The sequence below is a fragment of the Trichomycterus rosablanca genome, chromosome 6 (assembly GCF_030014385.1).
Source record: "Trichomycterus rosablanca isolate fTriRos1 chromosome 6, fTriRos1.hap1, whole genome shotgun sequence".
Taxonomy (NCBI): domain Eukaryota; kingdom Metazoa; phylum Chordata; class Actinopteri; order Siluriformes; family Trichomycteridae; genus Trichomycterus; species Trichomycterus rosablanca.
In genome coordinates this window covers 52036304-52061801 of record NC_085993.1, presented here as the reverse complement: position 1 = coordinate 52061801, position 25498 = coordinate 52036304, and the positions used below count along the sequence as shown (strand labels likewise).

The following is a 25498-nucleotide window of genomic DNA, read 5'->3' as shown; positions in this document are numbered from 1 at the left end:
AATAAAGGTATTATTATTAGTTAGTATTATTAGTTAGTATTATTAGTTAGTATTGTTAGTTGGTATTATCTGTGTTGATGTATATGGGGTGAAATATGATGATAATAGTATTATAAGTTAGTATAATTAGTTAGTATTATTAGTTAGTATTTACATTTTCATTTACATTTTCTGCATTTAGCAGACGCTCTTATCCAGAGCGACTTACAGAAGTGCAAAACAGACTTTAATGACAGTATGGTTGTTTATTTTTTAAGACTTTTAGCAGATTGGAGATTTGAACCCATGACTTGGTCATGTCAGTTCTTACATGTTAGTGTGTTTATCCTTTGTGCCACCAGAGCACTATTAGTATTAACAGGTAGTATTAACAGGTAGTATTGTTAGTTAGTATTATTGGTTAGTATTAACAGGTTGTATTATTAGTAAGTATTATTAGTTAGTATTATTAGTATTATCTGTGTTGATGTGGATGGGGTGTAATATAATGATAATAGTATTAGTATTATTAGTTAGTATTGTTAGTGGGTATTATCTGTGTTGATGTATATGGGGTGAAATATGATGATAATAGTATTATAAGTTAGTATAATTAGTTAGTACTATTAGTTAGTATTAACAGGTAGTATTATTAGTTAGTATTATCAGTTACTATTAATGTATTATTAGTTAGTATTATCTGTGTTGATGTGGATGGGGTGTAATAAAATGCTAATAGTATTAGTATTTTTAGTTAGTATTGTTAGTTAGTATTATTTGTGTTGATGTGGATGGGGTGTAAATATAATGATAATAGTATTAGTATTATTAGTTAGTATTGTTAGTTAGTATTATCTGTGTTGATGTGGATGGGGTGTAAATATAATGATAATAGTATTAGTATTATTTGTTAGTATTGTTAGTTAGTATTATTTGTGTTGATGTGGATGGGGTGTAAATATAATGATAATATCCGAGAGCACTCGCGCTGGCTCAGAATGGCAGCTCGTATCGATCGGTTTATTCAGGGAGAAACAGAAGACGGTGATGGACGCCGGACTGTAGCCTGTACTACACCGGGGCGGCGTTTCCCGGGTGATTATGGGAAATCTTTTGTGTAGCGCTGTTTGCCTCAGGCTCAGAGCTTCTGAGTAGCTGCGACACACAAATGGAAGCAGTGAAGAATCAGTGCAGTGACGAGGAAACAGCATGTAAAAGCACGGGGGGTCAGTACAGGGCAGGACTCCACCGCTGACCCGCCGTACGCTCACATTATACAATTATAAAAGGTTCCTAAAGTACACGGCACATGAGCGACACCGTTTATCTCACATTAGAGGCTTAATGAGATCGTTCTTGTTAAAGACGGAATTTAAAACCACAAACTTCTGATACCAGACTTCAGATCCCTCACTGTGTATGGAAACTAACATACCTTTAAATAGTACAATGATTAGTTTCAATATTGTGATTAGTGTAATGAGTTCAAATTTAGTGATTAGTAGTGATGAGTTACAGTGTAGTGATGAGTTACTTTGTAGTGATTGGTATAGTGAGTGGTATAGCGATGATTTATAGTATATAAATAAGTAACAATATAGTATAGTTACTGTGTAGTGATTAGTATAGTGATTGGTATAGTGATGAGTTGCAGAATAGTGATTAGTATAGTGATGAGTTTTAAAATAGTGATTAGTATAGTGCTTGGTATAGTGATAATCTATAGTATATAAATAAGCAACAGTATAGTACGGTTTCTGTATAGTGATTAGTATAGTGATGATTTATAGTATATTAATAAGTAACAATATAGTATAGTTACAGTATAGTGATTAGTATAGTGATGAGTTTCAGTATAGTGATTATTATAGTGATGAGTTACAGTATAGTGATTAGTATAGTGATGAGTTACTGTGTAGTGATTAGTATAGTGATGAGTTACTGTGTAGTGATTAGTATAGTGATGAGTTACAGTATAGTGATTAGTATAGTGATGAGTTACTGTGTAGTGATTAGTATAGTGATGAGTTACTGTGTAGTGATTAGTATAGTGATGAGTTGCAGTGTAGTGATTAGTATAGTGATGAGTTACAGTATAGTGATGAGTATAGTGATGAGTTACTGTGTAGTGATTAGTATAGTGATGAGTTGCAGAATAGTGATTAGTATAGTGATGAGTTACTGTGTAGTGATGAGTATAGTGATGAGTTACTGTGTAGTGATTAGTATAGTAATGAGTTACTGTGTAGTGATTAGTATAGTGATGAGTTGCAGTATAGTGATTAGTATAGTAATGAGTTACAGTATAGTGATTAGTATAGTGATGAGTTGCAGAATAGTGATTAGTATAGTGATGAGTTACTGTGTAGTGATTAGTATAGTGATGAGTTGCAGTGTAGTGATTAGTATAGTGATGAGTTACAGTATAGTGATGAGTATAGTGATGAGTTACTGTGTAGTGATTAGTATAGTGATGAACTATAGTATATAAATAAGTAACAGTTTAGTTACTGTTTAGTTAAGGTTTAGTTTAGTTAAGGATTAGTATAGTGATGAGAAGTTATAGTTTAGAGATTGGTTTAGTGCTGGTTACAGTACAGTGATTAGTTTAGTGCTTAGTACAGGGATGAGTTTTATCAGTTAAATAAAGATTTCTTGTTTTTATTGCACTTTACTAAATGTTCTCACTGTTAAATCAAATCTGCTTCTTTATATAAAACATTATTTAACTGTCGTCAATCTGAAGACGCTTCACGTTCAGGCTTAAAATTAAGAATGAAGCTTCTTGATTCTTTGAGCCTGTAAAAAAAATGTCCGTGCCCCGTCATGTGTGATGCCCGGCGGAGCTCATTAATGGGCAAGCGAATGCGGGGGGGGTTGTTGGAGCAGAGAGTCCGAGAGAGGCTTGGCAGAGGAGTGGAGGAGCAGAGAGCTGAAAGCAAAGATCTGGATTCACCGCCACTCGACAAAATAAACCCTCGTACTGGACGTGGCACTGAACTTCTGCCTGGTTTTGGATTTCCTCTACCAGAAGAATGAACGGTTACTACAGCAACCACCACGCCGGCTGTACAGGAGCCTGCACTGACCATCGAACCGGAACCCATCAGAGATCAGAACCACAGCCACAGTGTCTACACTGCCACCAGCACCACCCACACCATTCCTACAACCATCTCCTCTTCCTGCAGCAACTTCAGGAGACTCCTCAGCACTGTCACCCACACTTCAGCTCCCGCACCATGCCCGCCTCCAACAGGAGCCGAGCCAGATCTACCAGCCTGAGGGGCGGGGACAAGAAGACCCCCGCCAAAAGCACGGGCAGGGTCCGAGCCGCACCCGGCGCCCGGGGGGGTGAGGATCCGTGGGGTTCAGTTTCATTAAAGAAGGTACGTCTTCTTAGCTGTTTATTTGAAGGAAATAACTGTGGGAATTTGTGTCTCTGAAATGCTAATCGTTTAGCGCGGGAGCTAGCCAGTTAGAGCTATGTAGCCAAAAGTATTTGGACGCCTGACCGTGAGCTTGTTTTTGTTTCAGGGTATTTTTCCCCATAAGGACGTTTGTGAAACCTGTTAATGCGTCCATGGTCCCGTGGAGCTGCAGATATTTTAGTCTCGTGTAAAATAATGAGGTTGTTTTTGACACTTGAACAGAGATGGGGACTCGAGTCCGACTCGACTTCAGACTCGACTCGTGACTTGCAAAAATGACTCGTAAACAACAAGAGTTTCTAGCGTCAGCATGTGTTAACATTAGTTACGTGTGATAATTTTATATATATATCTATATATATATGATCCAACATCATTCTGATCATGTCATTTCTGCTCTCTAATAACGCTCCGGCCATCTTAACCCACAACACACACAATGTGTAAACGTTCCAGCCAGCTTCCGGTGTAGTGATGAAGCGTCGCTCCCTACTCCCTACACAGTCTGAAGTTCACTTCATCTGAACATTCTCGTTCCCTTTGGATCAGAATCTCCCTTAAAATGGTGGAATACCCTACGTAGTGCACTTCACAGGAACGACCGGGGTGAATGGAACGCTCCTACAGAATCGGTGCTGATGGTTGAAAGACGCTTTCTGAACCAATCAGAGCTTCTGATTGTAATTGTTAGTAAGAAATGCTGTTATTTGCATTTATTCAGTTTGCGTCACACAGATGACGTGGTAATGAAACGCTCGATCGGCTTTCTAACCACTTCCTGTTTTACTTCACCACCGGGAAAAGTTTGAAGGTTTTTAATTATAAGCACATTTACAAAATAACGTATTCTGTTCCTAATGGGACGCACGCTTATAAATGTAATAGCATCTGGAAGAACAGAAGCTAAGGTAAGCAGTGGTTATGATGTTTTTGCTGTGTTTGGGATTTTGGCCGCTGTGCCGTGATTTATCGAGCGCTTTTATTCTGTAATGAAAACAAAACGTATCAGTTGAAGCTTTTAACTGGAACCTTCTTGTTACAGAAATTACATTCATTTACACGATGAGGAGGAAAGTAAAGACACGAAGTAAAACGGCTAAATACACTCGCTAATCTGTTGTTGTTTTTATCTGAACTTACAGATTATTTCTTTATTTCTACTCTACATTTATAATATATGTTTTGTGTAGATTATATTGACTCGTGACTCGTATTTTGTGACTTGTGAACATCTCTGCACTTAAACACTGAAAATAACACAAATATAATATAAACACACTGAAATACAATTACAAACAGTTCAAAATCAATAAAAATACAATAAAAGCTGCACTTTAGTTTTACTTCTTTATTGTTTCCTGATGCTTCTTAATGGTGGAGATGCTTGATGTTGGAATACCGTATTCCCTTCAGCACTGGCGCATTCACATGAGAAGTGACAAAACCGCTTTAGCGCCAGCTGTGCGGTGCTGCCTAGGGGTTCTTTCTGTGTAGAGTTTGCATGTTCTCCCCGTGTCCGTGTGGGTTTCCTCCGTTTGATCCGGTTTCCTCCTACAGTCCAAAGACATGCAGTCAGGATTATTAGTGTGTGTGTGTGTGCTTATAGAGGGACTGGCAACCCATCTAGGGTGTTTCCTGTTTTTTGCCCAAAAGAATCAGACCCACAGTGACCCTGACCAGGCTAAAGTGGTGGTAATGAATGAATGAATCTCAGATCTTGTTGTAAGTTGAACGTCTGTGGAGCTGGAACATCTTCAGCCGCTCTGTTGGCACTTGATCCCTCCTGGGCTGAGCAGTTAGTCCATGGATCAGCTGCTGCTCTGCCATCCTGTACAGTTGGCACCCTCACTTCCTGTAGTAGCCGACAATCAGAGCTCGCCAGTTCGAATCTCAGCTCTGCTGTCGGCCGGCCGGTTCAGAGGAGGGGAGTATCTTTGGGGTTTTTCAAAACTGCTGCAATTACGACCTCTGCTGGCTGAGCGATGGCACTGCAGGCTTTTATTTCTATTTTTCCATGTATGGTTGATAATCGTCAGATTATTTACTTTATATCTTTAGTTTTGAACCTCTTCCTGGTACTATTTTTAATATTTAATTTGGCATTTTTACCTTTTTCTCCCAATTTATCGTAGCCAATTGGTCTTCCACTGATTGAGACCCTAATGGTGCCTGCGGAGGGTATATCTGCTTGACACGTGCACCCTCCGACACATCCTGGACTTCAGGACTCACAGGTTCCTCTGTGCATCATTGTGCAGATCTCAGATCTGCTACCGGTCAACTGGGCGCCCCTAGTGCCTGCAACAGACAAAATTGATTGTCCACTAGTCTGCTGGCTACGACTAAACTGGGAGAAAAAGCAGAAAATGCAGAAATAAAATAATAAAAACAGAAATGTGTTGCTCATTTTTTATGATTGTACACCGATCAACCATAACATTAAAACCACCTTCTTGTTTCTACACTCACTGTCCATTTTATCAGCTCCACTTACCATATAGAAGCACTTTGTAGTTCTACAATTACTGACTGTAGTCCATCTGTTTCTCTACATGTCAGGACCCCCACAGAGCAGGTATTATTTAGGTGGTGGATGATTCTCAGCACTGCAGTGACAATGACATGGTGGTGGTGTGTTAGTGTGTGTTGTGCTGGTATGAGTGGATCAGACACAGCAGCGCTGCTGGAGTTTTTAAACACCGCGTCCACTCACTGACCACTCTATTAGACACTCCTACCTAGTCGGTCCACCTTGTAGATGTAAAGTCAGAGACGATCGCTCATCTATTGCTGCTGTTTGAGTCGGTCATCTTCTAGACCTTCATCAGTGCTCACAGGACGCTGCCCACGGGGCGCTGTTGGCTGGATATTTTTGGTTGGTGGACGATTCTCAGTCCAGCAGTGACAGTGAGGTGTTTAAAAACTCCAGCAGCGCTGCTGTGTCTGATCCTCTCATACCAGCACAACACACACTAACACACCACCACCATGTCAGTGTCACTGCAGTGCTGAGAATCATCCACCACCTAAATAATACCTGCTCTGTGGTGGTCCTGTGGGGGTCCTGAAGAACAGCATGCAGAGAAACAGATGGACTACAGTCAGTAATTGTAGAACTACAAAGTGCTTCTATATGGTAAGTGGAGCTGATAAAATGGACAGTGAGGTGGTTTTAATGTTATGACTGATCAGTGTATATAAAATGACTTTAATAATAACGATAATAATAATGATTTACATGTTCCGAGCCGTTTTGTGTTGCAGGTTTTAGGTGAGTGAGTGAGTTTGTGTTATTGGGTTCGAATTTCTTCTACAGCTGTAATGACTGAACTTTGACCTCTGCTGTTTGTCGTTTAGCAGGCGGACGCCGTTCCTCCCCCCGCTCACATAATCCCTGTGATCCCTATCGTACCGGTCCCGGCCGAGACCACCTTCATCCCGGCACCCACGTCACAGGTCTTATTCCTCCTCTCTCTCTCTGTCATGTGTGCTCGTCCCTCGCTCGTCCATCGCTCCTTCATTACGCTTAAACTCATTCAGAGAAAGTGGTGCCGTGTCACTGATACGCCCTCGTGCCGCCACAGCCACGGTGCCAGCGCTGCCAGCTGTGCCAGTCCTGTCTGTCTGCAGAGGGATTTAGTTTGGCTTGGCTGCTCGTGCTTCAGGGCCGTTAATCTGCGCCCATGCCCGTCTGTAACATGCCCAGAGTGAGTGCCTTGTGCCCTGCACCCATCCTGATCATCCACATCCTGCTTGAGCTGCTTCTTTGTTTGGTTTCCGTGCCACACTGTGCTCGAGAGTGCGTTTTAAGCAGGCCGGTTCATGGTAATAATGACTGAAACTTTAATTGCGTCTCTCTTGCAGGCGAGTCCGGCGCCGGTGTTGGTGAGCACAGACAGCATCGACACCTCTCCATACATCAGCCCATACGTGAGTGTTTACATTGATTCTGCTTCTGTTTATCGTGTTCAACGTTTCATGCTTAATGGTCAGCTGACTGCTAGGAACTGGTAATATCTGATGATTGGGGTGGGGGGTGGTAAGTGGGGGGGGGGGGGGGGGCAGCCTAGTCATTGGGGGGTACATTTGTCAGTGCAGGTTCCAAGCCCAGATAGAAATAGGAAGGTGTGTCAGGTTATAAAACCGAGTCTGATATGAGGACCAGATCCGCTGTGGCGACGCCTAAAAAAAAGCAGTTATTATTATTATTATTATCATTTGTGTTATTTATTTATATTATTTATTATTGTTGTTTTGTTGTTATAAATTAATGCTTATTATTATTTATTATTATTATCTGTCATATTTGTTTATTGTATTTATTATAGTTTTATTAATATTATTATTTTATTTATAATTATTTATATTATTTCTGTTGTATTATTATTTTTATTTTATTTATATGTAGTAATTTATTCATGTATTTATATTATTTTTTGTTATTTAATAAATGTTATTTATTATTATTATTTGTAATATTAATTTATTTCATTTATTATTGTTTTAATAATATTATTATTTTATTTATATTTATTTATATTATTTCTTTTGTATTTTTAGTTTATTTATATTTAGTAATTTATTCATTAAATTTATTATTTTTGTTGTTTATTAATAATTATTATTATCTGTAGTATTTATTTTTATAATTTATTATTGTTGTTTTGTTGTTATTATTATTATTATTACCTATTAGTATTATCTGCAAAATTTATTTATTCTCTTAATTGCAGTTTTAATTTATTATTAGTTTATTTATATTTAGTTATTTATTAATTTAAAGTATTTTTGTTGTTTTATAATTATTATTATTATCTGTAATATTTATTTATTTTATTTATTAATGTTTTTAAATTATTATTATTTTATTTATATTTACTTATATTATTTCTGTTTTATTATTATTATCTTTTTATTAGTTTATATTTACTTCTTTATTTATTTGTATTACTTTTGTTATTTTATAATGATCTATAATATTTTTTTTTTTTTATTTAGTTTTTTAATTATTACTATTTTATTTATATTTATTTAAATTATTTCTGTTGTTTTATTGTTATTATTAGTTTATTTGTTCTTACTACTTAATTTATTTATTTATATTATTTTTGTTTTTTATAATTATTATCTATAAGGTTTATTTATTTTATTTATTACAGTTTTTTATTACTATTATTTTATTTATATTTATTTATATTATTTTTGTTGTTTTATTAGTGTGATTGTAGAAGGCAATTACACTATTGTTATTCGTTATTATTATTATTAGTTTATTTATATTTACTAATTTATTCATGTATTTATATTATTTTTGTTATTTTATTATTATCTGTAATATTTATTTATATTATTATTTGTTGTTGTTTTGTTATTATTATTATAATTATTATGATTATTATAATAATAATTATTATTATTATTATTGATCGCTGGTCATTAATAACCAAGTGTCACTGAGATTCACTTGTTCTAGTCTGTAACCACATACAGGAACAGAAATCATGAATCTGTTCTTAACTGAAAATGTTCGTTTGTTGTTGCTGTTTCCCTCTAAAACACCAAAAATATCCTCATGAATTTATTTGTAGAGGATTTTGTAAAGATTTTGTGATATTGATCGGCCTTGATGATGGTGGATCATGACTGTAATTCATCCCTCTTATCGCCGCGGCAGCATCACGTTCACGCGTTAGATTTCTTGGCACCTCGGCACCGCTAGAAACGATGGAGAGTGAAAATAATCGAAGCTGTTTTTCCACTGTCCACACCGTAACCCGATACGAGCAGCGGCCTCGACTCGGCTCTCTGGGTTCGTCCCGGTGTTAGAGGGAATATTTCCTGGTAGTACTTTCATGACTGGGGTGTGTTTGTGTCGGGGGGGTCCTTTAGGCGGACGAAGCTGGATTGTCCTGATGGTCAGAACCGTCCTGAGCTGCTCACAGCTACGTTTAATGAGCTCCATCAAGCCGTCTGTGGGGCCGCGGGGCCAAAGTCAGTCGTGTTTATTATATAAGAGCGTATCTGGAGACGTACTGATCAATAATAGACACTGTGGGTACAGGACCCTCACTGGCTGATCAGGACTGGTGTACAACAAAGTTTAAAAAGTGTGCATGGGTTCTAATCTCAGCTCTGCTCCTGACTGCTGAATCCTCTAAACTTCTGTCTTTATATTTATTTGTGTTTCAGGTGAACGGAGCCGAAGCCGATTATGATTATGAGGAAATTACACTGGAACGGGTGAGTGACAAGATTGGCTAATGTCTGAGGATTGGGGGGGGAGGTGGCCGAAACAGCCTAGCCATTGGGGGGTGCACTTGTCAGGACCAGATCTGCTGTGGCGACGCCCAAATACTGGAGTTATTATTATTATTAATTATTATAGTTAATTTATTCATTTAGATGAAGTAATGTTATTATTATTTGCTTTATTTATTTATTTTATTTTTGTTGGTTTGTTATTATTTAATATTGTTTATTATTATTATTATATTATTATTACATTATTAATATAGCACAGTATTATAATCATCATTATTAACATTATGTTTTATTGTTGTTATTATTATTATACTTGTAATAATTATTATATTATTATTATTATTATTATTATCTGTTATGTTATTATTTATTAATTTTATTGTTATTATTATTATTGTTTTTGTTATTATTGTTATCATTACAGTATAGTATTAAAATGATCATTTTTATTGTTAATTTGTTTATTTAGATTGTGTTGTTGTTATTTTTCTTCTTCTAATAATAATAATATTTTTTTATTATTATCTGCATTATTTATTTATATTATGTATATTTATTATTATTATTATTATTATTATCATTATTATAGTATTATTAATAGTTGTATCATTTATTTATATTTTTATATTAATATTATATTATTGTTTTATTACTATGGTTGTTAATAATAACAATAATAATAACTATAATAATAATAATAATAATAAAATAACTATAATATTAATAATAATAATAATAATAATAAAATAACTATAGTAATAACAATAAAACCTGTAAAAAAAAAAATATTAATGTTAGATTTTCTCATGAACTCAGAGACTCGACATGTTTGGTGTGTTTTAATCTTTTCTTTTTAAAGAAAATCTGATGTTAATGTTTATTTATTGTTTTTTTATTGTTTATTCTGTTTTTTTTTTCTCTGTTCAGGGAAATTCTGGTTTGGGTTTCAGTATTGCGGGGGGCACCGATAACCCTCACATTGGTGAGGACCCCAGCATCTTCATCACCAAGGTCATACCGGGTGGAGCAGCAGCTCAGGACGGCAGACTCAGGTCAGTCAGCCGCTGGCCCCGCCCGTTTAGCTCCAGTTTATGCCTTTATGTCTCACTGATTAATGTTAATTGAATAGGAATAGAGACGCCAGCGTGTGTGTTTATCTACAGACGAGACAGAGCAGCCAATAGGAGAGATGCTTTAAGGATTTGTTTCTGCCTAGAGCACTAGCAACACAAGCAGTGATGTCTTTGTGGCATGACCAAAAGTTTGTGGACACCACATGAGCTTGTCGTACGTCCCTCGATGCTAAAAGATCGAGCTTATGCTTGTTTGATTTGCTTTATTGACCTGCTATAACTGTGAAGATCTAGATTGAGCCTGGCATCACGACTTACACCCGGGGCAGTTGTAGCCTAGTGGTTAAGGTACTGGGCTAGTAATCCAAAGGGTGCTGGTTCAAGCCCCACTGTTGGGCCCTTGAGCAAGGCCCTTAACTCTCAATTGCTTTGACTGTATACTGTCACAGTACTGTAAGTCACTTAGGATAAAATCGTCCACTAAATGCTGAAAATGTAAATGAGTAGCTGATCTGTGAGTGAGGAACCCTGATGAATAGGAACCCCTCCACCTGGAGCGGATTAATGCTGAACACAGCGCCAACAGGAGTGTTAGTTAAGAGGATCTGACGTCTGTCATGTGCGCCTTCGTTCCCCATATGCGGGCCAAATTTAGGAAGACATGTCGCTGATCTCCACGGTAGGTGGGTTAGTCCCATTTTGTCCATGTTTGGCAATAAAATAAACCAAATAAACCCCATCCACCTTCCCCTCCCTCAGACACGAACCCAGACTTGATCCCGGCTCCTGCCGATGGCGGATTCATCACGTTTCTTTTCCATTCTCAGGGTAAACGACTGTATTTTACGAGTGAACGAGGCCGACGTGAGAGACGTCACTCACAGCAGAGCCGTGGAGGCGCTGAAGGAGGCCGGCTGCATGGTCAGGCTGTACGTGAGGAGGAGGAAACCCGGCGCTGAGAAAATCGTCGATTTAAAGCTCGTCAAAGGTCCAAAAGGTGAAAACGGCTCGTTCGGTTTTACTGCCGAATATAAAACACGTCTGTATTTTTACCTGGGTCGTGTTAAGAGTTACGACTCGCTGTGTTTTGTTGCATTGTGGCTTATGCAGTACGTGGTTTTAACTATTATATTTAGGACTCTACTAAATTCACGGGAAAATGTGCTTAATTAATTAAATAGAAGCTACGATACACAGCACAGCTCCCTTAATAGCTGAATGTAAACCTAGAACATCCAGCGACGCTGTGAGGCTTCATGTTCTGTCACAAATACCAAAATTCACGTCCACAGATTCGATTGTTAGTTTTCCAAACTAGTTACCCGAGCCGTGTCTTTATCTGCTCTACACTCCACATCTTGGACGTTTTGACTAAGCGATCACTAACTGAATTGCCGTAGGATCGCTAGGGCGCCTCATAGTGCAGATTAACCGGTAAATGTGAAGCACTTGAACGCTGCATGTATAAAAATGTTAAATGTTGCTTATTACACGGGAAACGGCTCATTTTATGGTCCGTATATCATGTAGGGACGTTTTGTTATTTACTCCTGTCAGGACTCGGGTTCAGTATAGCAGGCGGAGTTGGAAACCAGCACGTTCCTGGCGACAACAGCATCTACGTCACCAAAATCATCGACGGAGGAGCCGCACAGAAAGACGGACGACTGCACGTCGGGGATAAACTCATCGCCGTGAGTCTCTTCTAGGATTATCTGGTTATTTCACACAAATCATGAATTTTCTTAATCAGGACTGAAAGGCAGGAAGACATCCTTAAGTATATTTACGTTTGCAGCATCTAACTTATAATCATGACTCAGGGGCCCAACAGTGGCACCTTGGTCACGTTGGGGATTAAACCAGCGACCTTTTGGTTACTGGCCCAGTACCTTAACCGCTGAGCCACCGCTGCCTATCACAAACCATCACACACTCATTTACCTGGTTTATTTACCTAGTGTGGTGTTTTTGGCAAGAGTGGCTCGGTGGGTAGCACTGTCGCCTCACAGCAAGAAGGTCCTGGGTTCGAACGCCAGACGGGGCGGTCCGGGTCCTTTCTGTGTGGAATTTGCATGTTCTCCCCGTGTCTGTTTGGGTTTCCTCCAGGAGCTTCGGTTTCCTTCCACAGTCCAAAAACATGCAGTCAGGTTAACTGGAGACACTGAATTGTCCTATAGGTGAATGGGTGTGTGTGTGTGTCTGCCCTGCGATGGACCGGCGCCCCGTCCAGGGTGTTACTGTGTGCCATGCGGCCATTGAAAAGCTGGGATAGACTCCAGCACCCCCCGTGACCCTGATTGGATAAGCGGTTAAGACAGTGAGTGAGTGAGCATGTAGCTGACGCTTTTATCCAAAACGACTTTAACGGTTCAGTTCCTGAACCACTAAACCTCGCAGCAAGAAGGTCCTGGGTTCGATTCCCAAGTGGAGCGGTCTGTGCCTTTCTGTGTGGAGTTTGCATGTTCTCCCCGTGTCTGCTGGGTTTCCTGCAGGTGCTCTGGTTTTCCCCAGACAGTCCAGAAGCATGTGTTTACCTCAAGAATCAGTAACTGTGAGACAGACAATCACTGGGCTTACTGTGACCCTGACCAGATAAATGTGTGTGTAAATGGATGAACTGTACGATTTATTTACTATAAACGTAACTAATAGGATTGTTGTGTGTATGGGCTGCAGGTGAACGCCGTTTGCCTCGAGGAGGTGACGCACGAGGACGCCGTGGCCGCCCTGAAAAACACGACGGATGTGGTTTACCTAAAAGTGGCCCAACCAATCAGCGTCTTTCTGAGCGACAGCTTCTCCCCTCCTGACCTCACCGACCGTGAGTGTCCTCGCTTACACTCACTCCTCAGACCTGACTCACTCTGAGATGTATTAGTACTCCTACTGTGTACAGTGAGGAGAAACAAGCATTCCACCTCTATTATTTATGAGTATACACTAATCAGCCATAACATTAAAACCACCTCCTTGTTTCTACACTCACTGTCCATTTTATCAGCTCCACTTACCATATAGAAGCACTTTGTAGTTCTACAATTACTGACTGTAGTCCATCTGTTTCTCTACATGCTTTGTTACCCCCTTTCATGCTGTTCTTTAATGGTCAGGACCCCCACAGGACCACCACAGAGCAGGTATTATTTAGGTGGTGGATGATTCTCAGCACTGCAGTCACACTGACATGGTGGTGGTGTGTTAGTGTGTGTTGTGCTGGTATGAGTGGATCAGACACAGCAGTGCTGCTGGAGTTTTTAAACACCTCACTGTCACTGCTGGACTGAGAATCGTCCACCAACCAAAAACATCCAGCCGACAGCGCCCCGTGGGCAGCGTCCTGTGACCACTGATGAAGGTCTAGAAGATGAGCGACTCAAACAGCAGCAATAGATGAGCGATCGTCTCTGACTTTACATCTACAAGGTGGACCGACTAGCTAGGAGTGTCTAATAGAGTGGACAGTGAGTGGACACGGTGTTTAAAAACTCCAGCAGCGCTGCTGTGTCTGATCCACTCATACCAGCACAACACACACTAACACACCACCACCATGTCAGTGTCACTGCAGTGCTGAGAATCATCCACCACCTAAATAATACCTGCTCTGTGGTGGTCCTGTGGGGGTCCTGACCATTGAAGAACAGCATGAAAGGAGGTAACAAAGCATGTAGAGAAACAGATGGACTACAGTCAGTAATTGTAGAACTACAAAGTGCTTCTATATGGTAAGTGGAGCTGATTAAATGGACAGTGAGTGTAGAAACAAGGAGGTGGTTTTAATGTTACGGCTGTAAGTAAATGCTGTGTACCTAGATACCTGCCCTACCGACTGGAACACAGTATCACAGGTAGCATCAAACCCCACATGGGTCAGACATCAACCAAAATCATTAAGTCCACTGGACGCAGACTGAGATAAAGACATTATGCTAAAATGTAAAACTAATTAGAGAGTTGTAATGAATTAGATTTCCTTTTAACTTCATATTAAAGATCTTTATGGACGTCTCCCACGCTTAAGTACTGCAGGTTCTTGGTTCTCCACCCGGGTGAAGCTCTTCCCTCCCTCGGGGTTTTTCTGGAGCGAAGGCGCTAAAATAAAACATCACAGCCAAGCACTGGCGCTAGTCCAGTTCCCCTGAGCGGATCTACTTTTTTTGATGCCGGTTGATCCACCGGTGCACCACATTTTATTCTGGACGCCCCTGAATTGATCTGTGCAGCTACAGAAGCGCTGAGTGATGGTGATCAATGATGCAGTGACTCAGCGTTACTGCCCCAGTGTTAGAATTAGCCTGGGTGCAGATACTGCTATTAAAGCTTAGAAGAGCGTATACACATATACACATATACACACATATACACATATACATACAGTGTATCACAAAAGTGAGCACACCCCTCACATTTCTGCAAATATTTCATTATATCTTTTCATGGGACAACACTATAGACATGAAACTTGGATATAACTTAGAGTAGTCAGTGTACAGCTTGTATAGCAGTGTAGATTTACTGTCTTCTGAAAATAACTCAACACACAGCCATTAATGTCTAAATAGCTGCAACATAAGTGAGTACACCCCACAGTGAACATGTCCAAATTGTGCCCAAATGTGTCGTCGTCCCTCCCTGGTGTCATGTGTCAAGGTCCCAGGTGTAAATGGGGAGCAGGGCTGGTAAATTTGGTGTTTTGGGTACAATTCTCTCATACTGGCCACTGGATATTCAACATGGCACCTCATGGCAAAGAACTCTCTGAGGATGTGAGAAATAGAATTGTTGCTCTCCACAAAGATGGCCTGGGCTATAAGAAGATTGCTAACACCCTGAAACTGAGCTACAGCATGGTGGCCAAGGTCATACAGCGGTTTTCCAGGACAGGTTCCACTCGGAACAGGCTTCGCCAGGGTCGACCAAAGAAGTTGAGTCCACGTGTTCGGCGTCATATCCAGAGGTTGGCTTTAAAAAATAGACACATGAGTGCTGCCAGCATTGCTGCAGAGGTTGAAGACGTGGGAGGTCAGCCTGTCAGTGCTCAGACCATACGCCGCACACTGCATCAACTCGGTCTGCATGGTCGTCATCCCAGAAGGAAGCTGACGCACAAGAAAGCCAGCAAACAGTTTGCTGAAGACAAGCAGTCCAAGAACATGGATTACTGGAATGCCCTGTGGTCTGACGAGACCAAGATGAACTCGTTTGGCTCAGATGGTGTCCAGCATGTGTGGCGGCGCCCTGGTGAGAAGTACCAAGACAACTGTATCTTGCCTACAGTCAAGCATGGTGGTGGTAGCATCATGGTCTTGGGCTGCATGAGTGTTGCTGGCACTGGGGAGCTGCAGTTCATTGAGGGAAACATGAATTCCAACATGTACTGTGACATTCTGAAACAGAGCATGATCCCCTCCCTTCGAAAACTGTTTTCCAACAGGATAACGACCCCAAACACAACCTCCAAGATGACAACTGCCTTGCTGAGGAAGCTGAAGGTAAAGGTGATGGACTAAACCCAATTGAGCACCTGTGGCGCATCCTCAAGTGGAAGGTGGAGGAGTTCAAGGTGTCTAACATCCACCAGCTCCGTGATGTCATCATGGAGGAGTGGAAGAGGATTCCAGTAGCAACCTGTGCAGCTCTGGTGAATTCCATGCCCAGGAGGGTTAAGGCAGTGCTGGATAATAATGGTGGTCACACAAAATATTGACACTTTGGGCACAATTTGGACATTTTCACTGTGGGGTGTACTCACTTATGTTGCAGCTATTTAGACATTAATGGCTGTGTGTTGAGTTATTTTCAGAAGACAGTAAATCTACACTGCTATACAAGTTGTAGAGGAACAGATGGACTACAGTCAGTAATTGTAGAACTACAAAGTGCTTCTATATGGTAAGTGGAGCTGATAAAATGGACAGTGAGTGTAGAAACAAGGAGGTGGTTTTAATGTTATGGCTGATCGGTGTATGTGGATGCAGACTAGTATGAGTGAATATTAGCGACATCTGCTGGTAGTAAAGAGAATCGCAGCCTTAAATGACAGGGAACGACATGGTCGAACATGAAGCTGTACCGTGTGTTTTTAAAAATATAAGCTAGCTGATTAAAGGAAGAGTCCTGGAATCTGATCAAATGCAAATGATTCATTTATTTATTCTAGTCGCCGTGGTCAGGTGTCCGGCGCTCTGTGCATATAGAGTTAAGTTCAGTGCATCTTTACTCTGTTCATTTTCTGCTAGGCTAACACGCTCATGCGTTTCTCTCTGCTGTGTTTCAGCATATTCTCAGCACATGGAGAATCACATCAGCACCCCGACATATCTCAGCCAGTCCGTAACCCCCGGCACGCCATCACGGTTCTCCCCCATCTCCAGGAGCATGCTGGGTGACGATGACATCACAAGGTGCCCCTCTCTCACCATGTCTGAGTTCCGTTTCTTTTGTTTCTGCAGTAGCTTTTGCATGTTCTCATCCCTCTTCAGGTTTGGGTTCATCAAAACGACCTCCGGGGTTGGTAGGATGGGGGAATGTGTTCTTCCTGCCCTTCTTCATCCTTACTAAGCAGTTACAAACCCACTTGGCACACTGCATGGTTATCATGGTTGTGGATTTTATTTTGAGCCTGGTATTACTGTACGCCCTGTTACTTTAACTCTTAGCCTATAGCCATTCAGCATTTTTATTTATTTATTTATTTGTGTTTTGTAAGTGCTGTTGGTCAGCCTGGCTCACAGATGGCTCAGCCAGGCCTGAGGGGGGCCGGGGGGGTAGGGTAACATATCCAACACTCTGCTTTATCATACTTAATCCACACTAATGGAGGGATTTGTGCCCTACTGAAAGTGTGACGTCATCAAACTCGTCAGAGCCATTACAATAAACAACAGTTGCCTTTATTATAAGCTACCATGTTTAAAAAACACTTTTAAATGTGATTATTTGCACATTAAGACTGAATAATAGTGTTGTAGAAAATTATATAAATACATAAATATAAATAAAGATTAAATTAAATTGAGAGGCGCATTTATGGCGTTTTGCTGCCATCTAGTGACTCAGGTCAGCAACTGCATTTCTTCCACCGTGTTTCTGAGTTGCATATTATTAACGTTAACACTCGCTTTTATTCGCTTGATTTCAAAGCAGACAGAGCCCAGTTTCTTCTTTAGAAACAGCCAATTAGACTGCCAATATAATTGCTGCGATTCGAACCCGTATCTGTGCAGGCGTATTGCTGCACCACCCCACACGCCCTTATTTCAGTGAAGCTGATTAAAAAGTATATGTTTGGTCATGCAAATGGTGTTACATTTTAGAAAGAGCCGCTTCAAGATCGAGGATTTATTCTGCAACAATCACAAGAGCTGCAAGGTCCTGGTGGGGCTGCCAGTACTGCCAGTTTATACGAGCCAACCCACCTACTCGCATGCTTTTGTAAGGGCAAAAATCTGAGTACTAAAATAAACTCAGACAGTCACAGGAATTTATTTATTTGTTTTTGCACTGAAGAAAAAACACTGAAGCATCAGCACTGGTTGTAAATCATTATAGTGAACTTCTTGACAGATAAAAAAGATTTAATAAATATTAATAATTTTTAATATGTCGTTTTGTCAATAGCTTAGATTGTTTTTTCAGTTTAAAGCTCATCAGTGCCGTAAAAATATCACCTGCATTAAAGAATATCTTATAACTGCTCTGGAAAAACGGACTATACAGTATAAAGTGGGTTGTGAACCCCCGGCTCCACAATACTGGAGGAAGTGTTACGTTTATACAGAGTGCTGTATTTTTATTTATGTCCACCAGGGGGTGAGAAGAGTCACTATAAAATATTATTATTAATATTAGTATTATTATTATTATTATTATTAAGCATTTATAACTACAAAAGCACTACAGATGATCACTGCTGAAGTCACACCAATCATGTACTTGTATATGTGCACTTTTGCAGGGAGCCCCGGAAGGTGGTGCTGCACCGCGGATCCACCGGGCTGGGTTTTAACATCGTGGGTGGAGAAGACGGGGAGGGCATCTTCATCTCCTTCATTCTGGCCGGAGGACCTGCTGACCTGTGTGGAGACCTGAAGAGAGGAGACCGCATCATGTCTGTAAGTACCGTGAAGATTCAGTAAAGAATCCCCACAGTTGTGGTCGTGTGTTTTCTAAACACAGACTTGAGTGTAAATAAGTGATACTCAAGTGTTTTTATTGATTTTCTTTTTGTTAAACACATCTGTGGTCATTACAACTGATTTTTTTTAACAAAATTTATGGCCCATCCAAAAATAATGTGTCCCCTTTAAGTCCTTGCACATTTAAAGCCCCCCAACAGCTTTTGAAGTAAATCGTATAGAAAACACAATCTGACCACAAATCAGTCGTGTTCCTGTCAAAAATCCTAATAAAAATCCTGGAGGAAAATCAGTCCTCTATAAATTCCTTCCCCGTGTGGTCCATCAAACAGCCAGCAGAGGGCGTAACTGCAGCAGGTTTAAGGAATCCCGATAGCAGAGTTAACGATGTGTGTGTGTGTGTGTGTGTGTGTGTGTGTGTTTTGCAGGTAAACGGTGTCGATCTGCACAGCGCAACACACGAGCAGGCCGCTGCAGCGCTGAAACACGCCGGTCTGACTGTCAGCATAGTGGTTCAGTACAGTCCCGAGGGTGAGTGTGTGTCCTGGTTCATTTTTATTTTTGCCACGGCTTTATCCTCAGAAGACGATAACAATTATTAAATCCTTACACTGGATACCAGGATGTTACAGAATAAACTTTAAGCTGCCGTTACTGGTCTATAAATCTCTTACTGGTGCTGGACCAGTATGTTTATCAGATATGCTGCAAAGATCTGGAATTTTTAGCCACTTGTGCTTGTTTTCGATTATTTTTATTTCTTTATTTTTATTATCTGCTGTGTATGAGTGTGTGTGTGTGTGTGTGTGTGTGTGTGTGTGTGTGTGGTCAGTAAGGACCAGGTGGTTGGAGGACTGAGCTCCTCAGCTTGGTGTTGTTGTCGTGACTTGGATTACTGTGTAGAGCTGAAGATCTGCTGGTCTGCTCGAGGTTCTCCTGCAGAGCTCTGGCTCAAAACCTGCGTTACGTCTCTGATTAAAGACAGAGAGAGTGTGTGTTGTGTGTTTGTGTGTGTGTGTGTGTGTGTGTGTGTGTGTGTTGTGGGTTGTGTGTTGTGTGTGTGTGTTGTGTGTGTGTGTGTGTGTGTGTGTGTGTGTGTGTGTGTGTGTGTGTGTGTGTGGTCATGTTGTTGTTGGACATGGTTTGATTAGAGCTGTGTTGCTCGCGTGGCTCCGGGCCCTGTACCCGTCATCATCACCACCAGCGTCTCTCTGTGCCCTCACAGCTCATTCTCATGAACAGATCGCTGCCCGAATTTTTGTATTTTACAAAGGGGTGAGGCAGGGTGGGGCAGGGTGGGGTGCAGTGGGGTAGTTTTGGTGCTGAATTTACACCCCATCATGCTCTCCGGACAGCTTTAGGCAGGACTGGACTCTCTCTCTCTCTCTCTCTCTCTCTGAAGGCGGAGCGACGGTTGCTATTTCTGTAAGAGAGATTAGACGGCGTGGTGGGCAGGGCAGACGCCGGAGCTGTAGGAGGGAACCGGTTATGTCCATGTCATCATATTTTCCCTCTCTGGTGTTTGCTCATGTTCTCCTCTCCCGCTGTCCTGCTACGATTCTGTCACGACGTTTAATCTTTATTTGGTTTGTGTTTGTAGCTTGATGTGGATCATGTTTAGGGAATAGAATCATGTCAAGGGCTGCAAAATATCAAACATCTTTTATTATTATTTATATCATAATACTGATATTCAAAACCTTCAATAATAATAATAATAATGATAATAATAGTAATAAAATATAATAATTATATAATAATAATAATAATAATATAATAATCGTAATAATGAATATAAAATTCATAATACTAAATATTATAATAATAATAAATATAATAATCATAATAATAGTCATAATAATAAAAAATAGAATAACTGTAATAATGATAATATAAAAAAACAATAATAGTAATAACAAAAATAATGATATTATTAAAAGTAATTATAACAATTAATCATCATAATAATAAATATAACAATGATAATAATTATAAATATAATAGTAATAATAATAATACTAGTAATAAATATAATCATATAATAATAATAAATATAATAATAATAAGATATAATAAAATAATTATTATATAATCATAATAATAAATAAAACATTGATATAATAATGATAATAATAAAAATAGAATAACAATGATAATATAAGAAATAACAAGAACAGTAATAACAAAAAATATTACATTATTAAAAATAATGTAATAATAATAATCATCATAATAAATATAATAATAAATAATAATAATATTGTAATAATAATATAAATAATAACAATAATTATATTAACAAAATAATTATATTAATAATAATAGCAAAGTAATAAAAATAATAATAATCAATAATAGTAATAAATATAATAATAATATAATAAATAATAATTGTAATAATTGTAATAATAATAATATAAATAATAATGATAAAAAAAAATAACTAATAATAATAACAGTAAAACAATAATAATAATAATAACAATAATAATAATAACGGGTGGATGGGACGCATTTATTTATTTTATATTTATCTACTCCCTCCTCTCTTTCCTCTCTCTCCTCCTCTCTCTTTCCTTCTCTATCCTCTTTTTCCTCCTCTCTCTGCTCCACTCTCTTTCCGCTCTCTCTTTTCCTCCTCTCTTTCCTCTCTCTCCTCTCTCCTCTTTTTCCTCTCTCTCCTCTCTCCTCTTTTTCCTCCTCTCTTTCCTCATTCTCCTCTCTCTTTCCGCTCTCTCCTCTCTCTTTCCGCTCTCTCCTCTCTCCTCTTTTTCCTCCTCTCTTTCCTCTCTCTCCTCCTCTTTTTCCTCCTCTCTTTCCTCTCTCTCCTCCTCTCTCTTTCCGCTCTCTCCTCTCTCCTCTTTTCCTCCTCTCTCTCCTCTCTCCTCTTTTTCTCCTCTCTCTCCTCTCTCCTCTTTTTCCTCCTCTCTTTCCTCTCTCTCCTCTCTCCTCTTTTCCTCCTCTCTCCTCCACTCTCTTTCCTTCTCTCTCCTCTTTTTCCTCCTCTCTTTCCTCTCTCTCCTCTCTCCTCTTTTCCTCCTCTCTTTCCTCTTTCTCCTCTCTCCTCTATTCCAACTCTCTTTCCTCTCTCTCCTCTCTTCTCTTTTCCTCCTGTCTTTCCTCTCTCTCCTTTTTCCTCTTTTTCCTCCTCTCTCTTTCTTCTCTTTTTCCTCCTCTCTTGCCTCCTCTCTCCTATTTTTCCTCCTCTCTTATCCTCTTCTATCTCTCCTCCTCTCTCTCCTCCTCTCTCTTCTCTTTTGTATTTGTGTGTATGGGAACACTGACTCTAATCCAGAAGGGGATTAGCTCTTTCTCCCCTGGGCTTCTGGGATTGGTGGATCCAACCTGACTAGAATTTGTAAATAAAGCTGCAGCGCATCATCTGTGACCCAGAACACAAAATAATAATAATCCACACACTGGCAACGTCGGAGCTGTTGTTGTTACCCAACGTTCCCAAGAGCTTCAAAACCTTCGTTCAAAAAAAAACTATCAGTCTGATTTGTGGTCAGATTTTTTTCTATACGATCTGTAGATACGAGACAGTAAAGTACCGCGGTGCCGCCCCAGCTTTTGTTTATTGGCTGGCATCAGTTAAACCAGTATAACCAAACACCCACAGGCGATGATGAGGCTTCCGGTGTAAACACGGGGCGACGAGCGATCAGTGATTTGGGCGACAAGAGGCGAAAGTCGCTGCCGATGTAAACAGCAGTCTTCTGATCAACTGATGTCTTCTGATCCGTGTTGTTTGGTGTCTCCTCAAAAGCAGTTTAAAGTGTGTGATGCCCAGCGATAGGCTGGCACTAGGGTGCCAAAATGAACGACCAAAATAAAAATAAAGTGCTTCTTCCTTACAAACGTATGCACCGTACTGGCACAGGACTGAACCGAACATATAGAGGGGAGGGACATGAGCGCGCGCACACACACACACACACATAGATAAGTGTGAACTGGGTGTTGCCCTTCAGCATCACCACGTCCCCTCCTCACACACGCCTGAGCTGAAGCAGTGAAGCTGAGAGGAACTTCTGCTTCTCTCTCCTCCGAACGTTCATCTCAGAGCTCAGAGTGAATCAGTGTAAGTACCGACGGTTCGACCTGATGTAACCGGGATTAGAACAGAATGATGGTGTAGAGATGTGATGAATGGATCGTATTTAGCTTCACATCGTGTTTGGTGGGTTTATTTAGTTATTAAATCTTTACCGGGTTTGGATTGCAGTAACTCGGCTGTAAATGTAGGACGATTGTTTATTCTAAATGCTCTAAAATGCATTTTTATCGTCGTTATGTTGTTTTATTTATCGGCATTTACAGTTTTTGAGAACAGTGGGAGTCTAGTCGGTGGAGCTGTGGGTTATCAGCTGGAAGCTTGTGTGTTTGAATCCCGGCTCAGCCACTGTTGGGCCCTTGAACAAGGCACTTAAACCTCTTGGCTCCAGGGGCACCGTACTATTGCTGACCCGAATTATATTGTATTGCACACGTGTACTATTATCATTATTACTGTTTTTTTTATTACTATTACTGTTATTATTTATTAGTATTATTATTATTACATTTGTTATTATTATTGTTGTTATTGGTAATGTTATTATTATTTTTTTTTTTTTTGTATTATTATTGTTATTTTATTTTCATGTTTATTATTATTAGTTATTATTGTATTAATTATTATTATTATTGTATTGTTTTTATTATTATTTTATTATTATTGTTAATAATATTATAATTATTATTATCATCATTTTCATTATTGTTGTATTATTATTAATCTTATTATTATTATTATTATTATTTTTATAATTATTTTTATTATTTTCATAATTATTTTTATTATTACAATGATTATTATCTTATTATTATTATCATCATTATTATTATTATTATTGTTATTATTATTATTTTATTTTTATTATTGTCATTATTATTATTATTATTATTATTATTATTTTCATAATTATTTTTATTATTTTCATAATTATTTTTATTATTACACTTATTATTATCTTATTATATTATTATTCTCATAATTATTATTATTATTGTTATTATTATTACTGTTATTATTATTATTATTAATTATTAACTTTATTTATTTTAATCACAGTGCTGTTTGAATGCCGTTTGATGTACAGTAGAAGTGAATCAGGCGTTTTTGTGCTGATTGGATTGAGGAAATTTTGCAGCATTTTGATGTGACAGCTGGAATCTCAGAGTCCCAGAGGAGATAAACAGATTAAACCTCGTTCAGTTTATTTAAAACGCTGCACACCTCTCCTCTCACTGTGTGTGTGTGTGTGTGTGTGTGTGTGTGTGTGTGTGTGTGTGGTTGATCACTCCTCAGTAGGTTCACACACACGTCATGCTGTTGTTGTTGTTATTACAGATTACAGTCGGTTCGAAGCTAAAATCCATGACCTCCGGGAGCAGATGATGAGCTGCAGTATCAGTTCAGGCTCCGGCTCACTGCACGCCAGCCAGAAGAGGGCGCTCTATATCAGGTATCAGCTCTAATGTAATGTGGACGTGTTTCTGTGTGAGAACCTGGTGACCCGCCCTGCTCCCCTCTACCTACCTGATCAGCTCCTCAGTAGAGAGGATTCTAATCAGACCTGGAGCTCATGATCAGATTATTTAGACGCTCTACTTACTAAGCTAACACAGTTAGCATCAGAACGTTCAAACCGACACTAGCACGCCGGCTAACGTCTCCCTCCGTGTCCCGAAAATGCTTAAACTCTCCCTGACGCCCCAATTTACAAATAAACCCACACTGGTATAATTACACCTTATACAGATTAAACATCAACCAGAATTTATTTACATTAGAAAAGAACTCCGTTGGTTGCTTCGCATGGATCCGTCCGCCACGTTCGTAGTTTTTTGTGAGGAAAGTCGTGCCGCACTGAATGCTGGGATTGATCTTCAGCGCTGAGGAGGCGTCGGACGCTCCCTCGTCATTCAGTCAGATCATCACTCAGAATTAAGGCGCCTCATTAGGAGCATTTTGAGGGAGCTAAGGATTTAGACACGCCCTCTTCTCTGGAGTGTAGGATGATGGGAAATGCGTCTGTGTAGAGAGAGAGACAGGTTTCAGACAGACCCAAATGTGACTCCTGTTTGGGTTCAGTACATTAATGTTCTGCTCTGTTTTAAACGTAAATAAGTGAACCCGTCTGTCAGGTGTTTATCATTAATATTAGTCGTATTAATAATAAAATGATCCACGTTTTATACTGCAGCCTCTTTCCTACAGAATTATTTAGACTTAAATGAAATAAACGTATGATTTTTTAGTGCCGTGGTGGTGTTAGACCTGTCGAGCTCAGCCGGAGTGAATCAGTACTTTAATAAATGAAGAGAAGAGTGCCCTCACACGGGTGCTTGTTCGTCTGAGTGAGGGTACGGCTGGCTGCACACCACTTTGCTCCGGGTGCTTTTATTTTTAAACACAAGCTGTGTAGGATCAGAGCGACTGAATATTTCAGAGATTTATTTATTTAGTTAGTTATTTTGCTGGGGGGTCTATGGTCTACACTTACCATATAGAAGCACTTTGTAGTTCTACAATTACTGACTGTAGTCCATCTGTTTCTCTACATGC

General features: G+C 39.5%; 1 protein-coding gene across 4 annotated transcripts in view; it reads left to right on the top strand.

Moving 5' to 3' along the window:
• The window catches only part of dlg1a (discs large MAGUK scaffold protein 1a), a 68605-nt gene that overhangs the window by 27315 nt on the left and 15792 nt on the right, over nucleotides 1-25498 (top strand). For 2 of the 4 annotated variants that reach the window (XR_010013188.1, XM_062998060.1), the window contains exons 2-12: nucleotides 6768-6866; nucleotides 7275-7340; nucleotides 9600-9650; nucleotides 10599-10723; nucleotides 11572-11741; nucleotides 12302-12438; nucleotides 13424-13568; nucleotides 17025-17151; nucleotides 18705-18861; nucleotides 19314-19416; nucleotides 24281-24395. Coding sequence is in view for 3 of the 4 variants with exons in the window: in XM_062998060.1 (XP_062854130.1) it covers nucleotides 6768-6866; nucleotides 7275-7340; nucleotides 9600-9650; nucleotides 10599-10723; nucleotides 11572-11741; nucleotides 12302-12438; nucleotides 13424-13568; nucleotides 17025-17151; nucleotides 18705-18861; nucleotides 19314-19416; nucleotides 24281-24395 (1295 nt within the window). In the remaining variant the exon portion in view is untranslated. The remainder of the gene's footprint in view (nucleotides 1-6767; nucleotides 6867-7274; nucleotides 7341-9599; nucleotides 9651-10598; nucleotides 10724-11571; nucleotides 11742-12301; nucleotides 12439-13423; nucleotides 13569-17024; nucleotides 17152-18704; nucleotides 18862-19313; nucleotides 19417-24280; nucleotides 24396-25498) is intronic. The other 2 variants (XM_062998061.1, XM_062998063.1) reach the window with 2 other exon arrangements.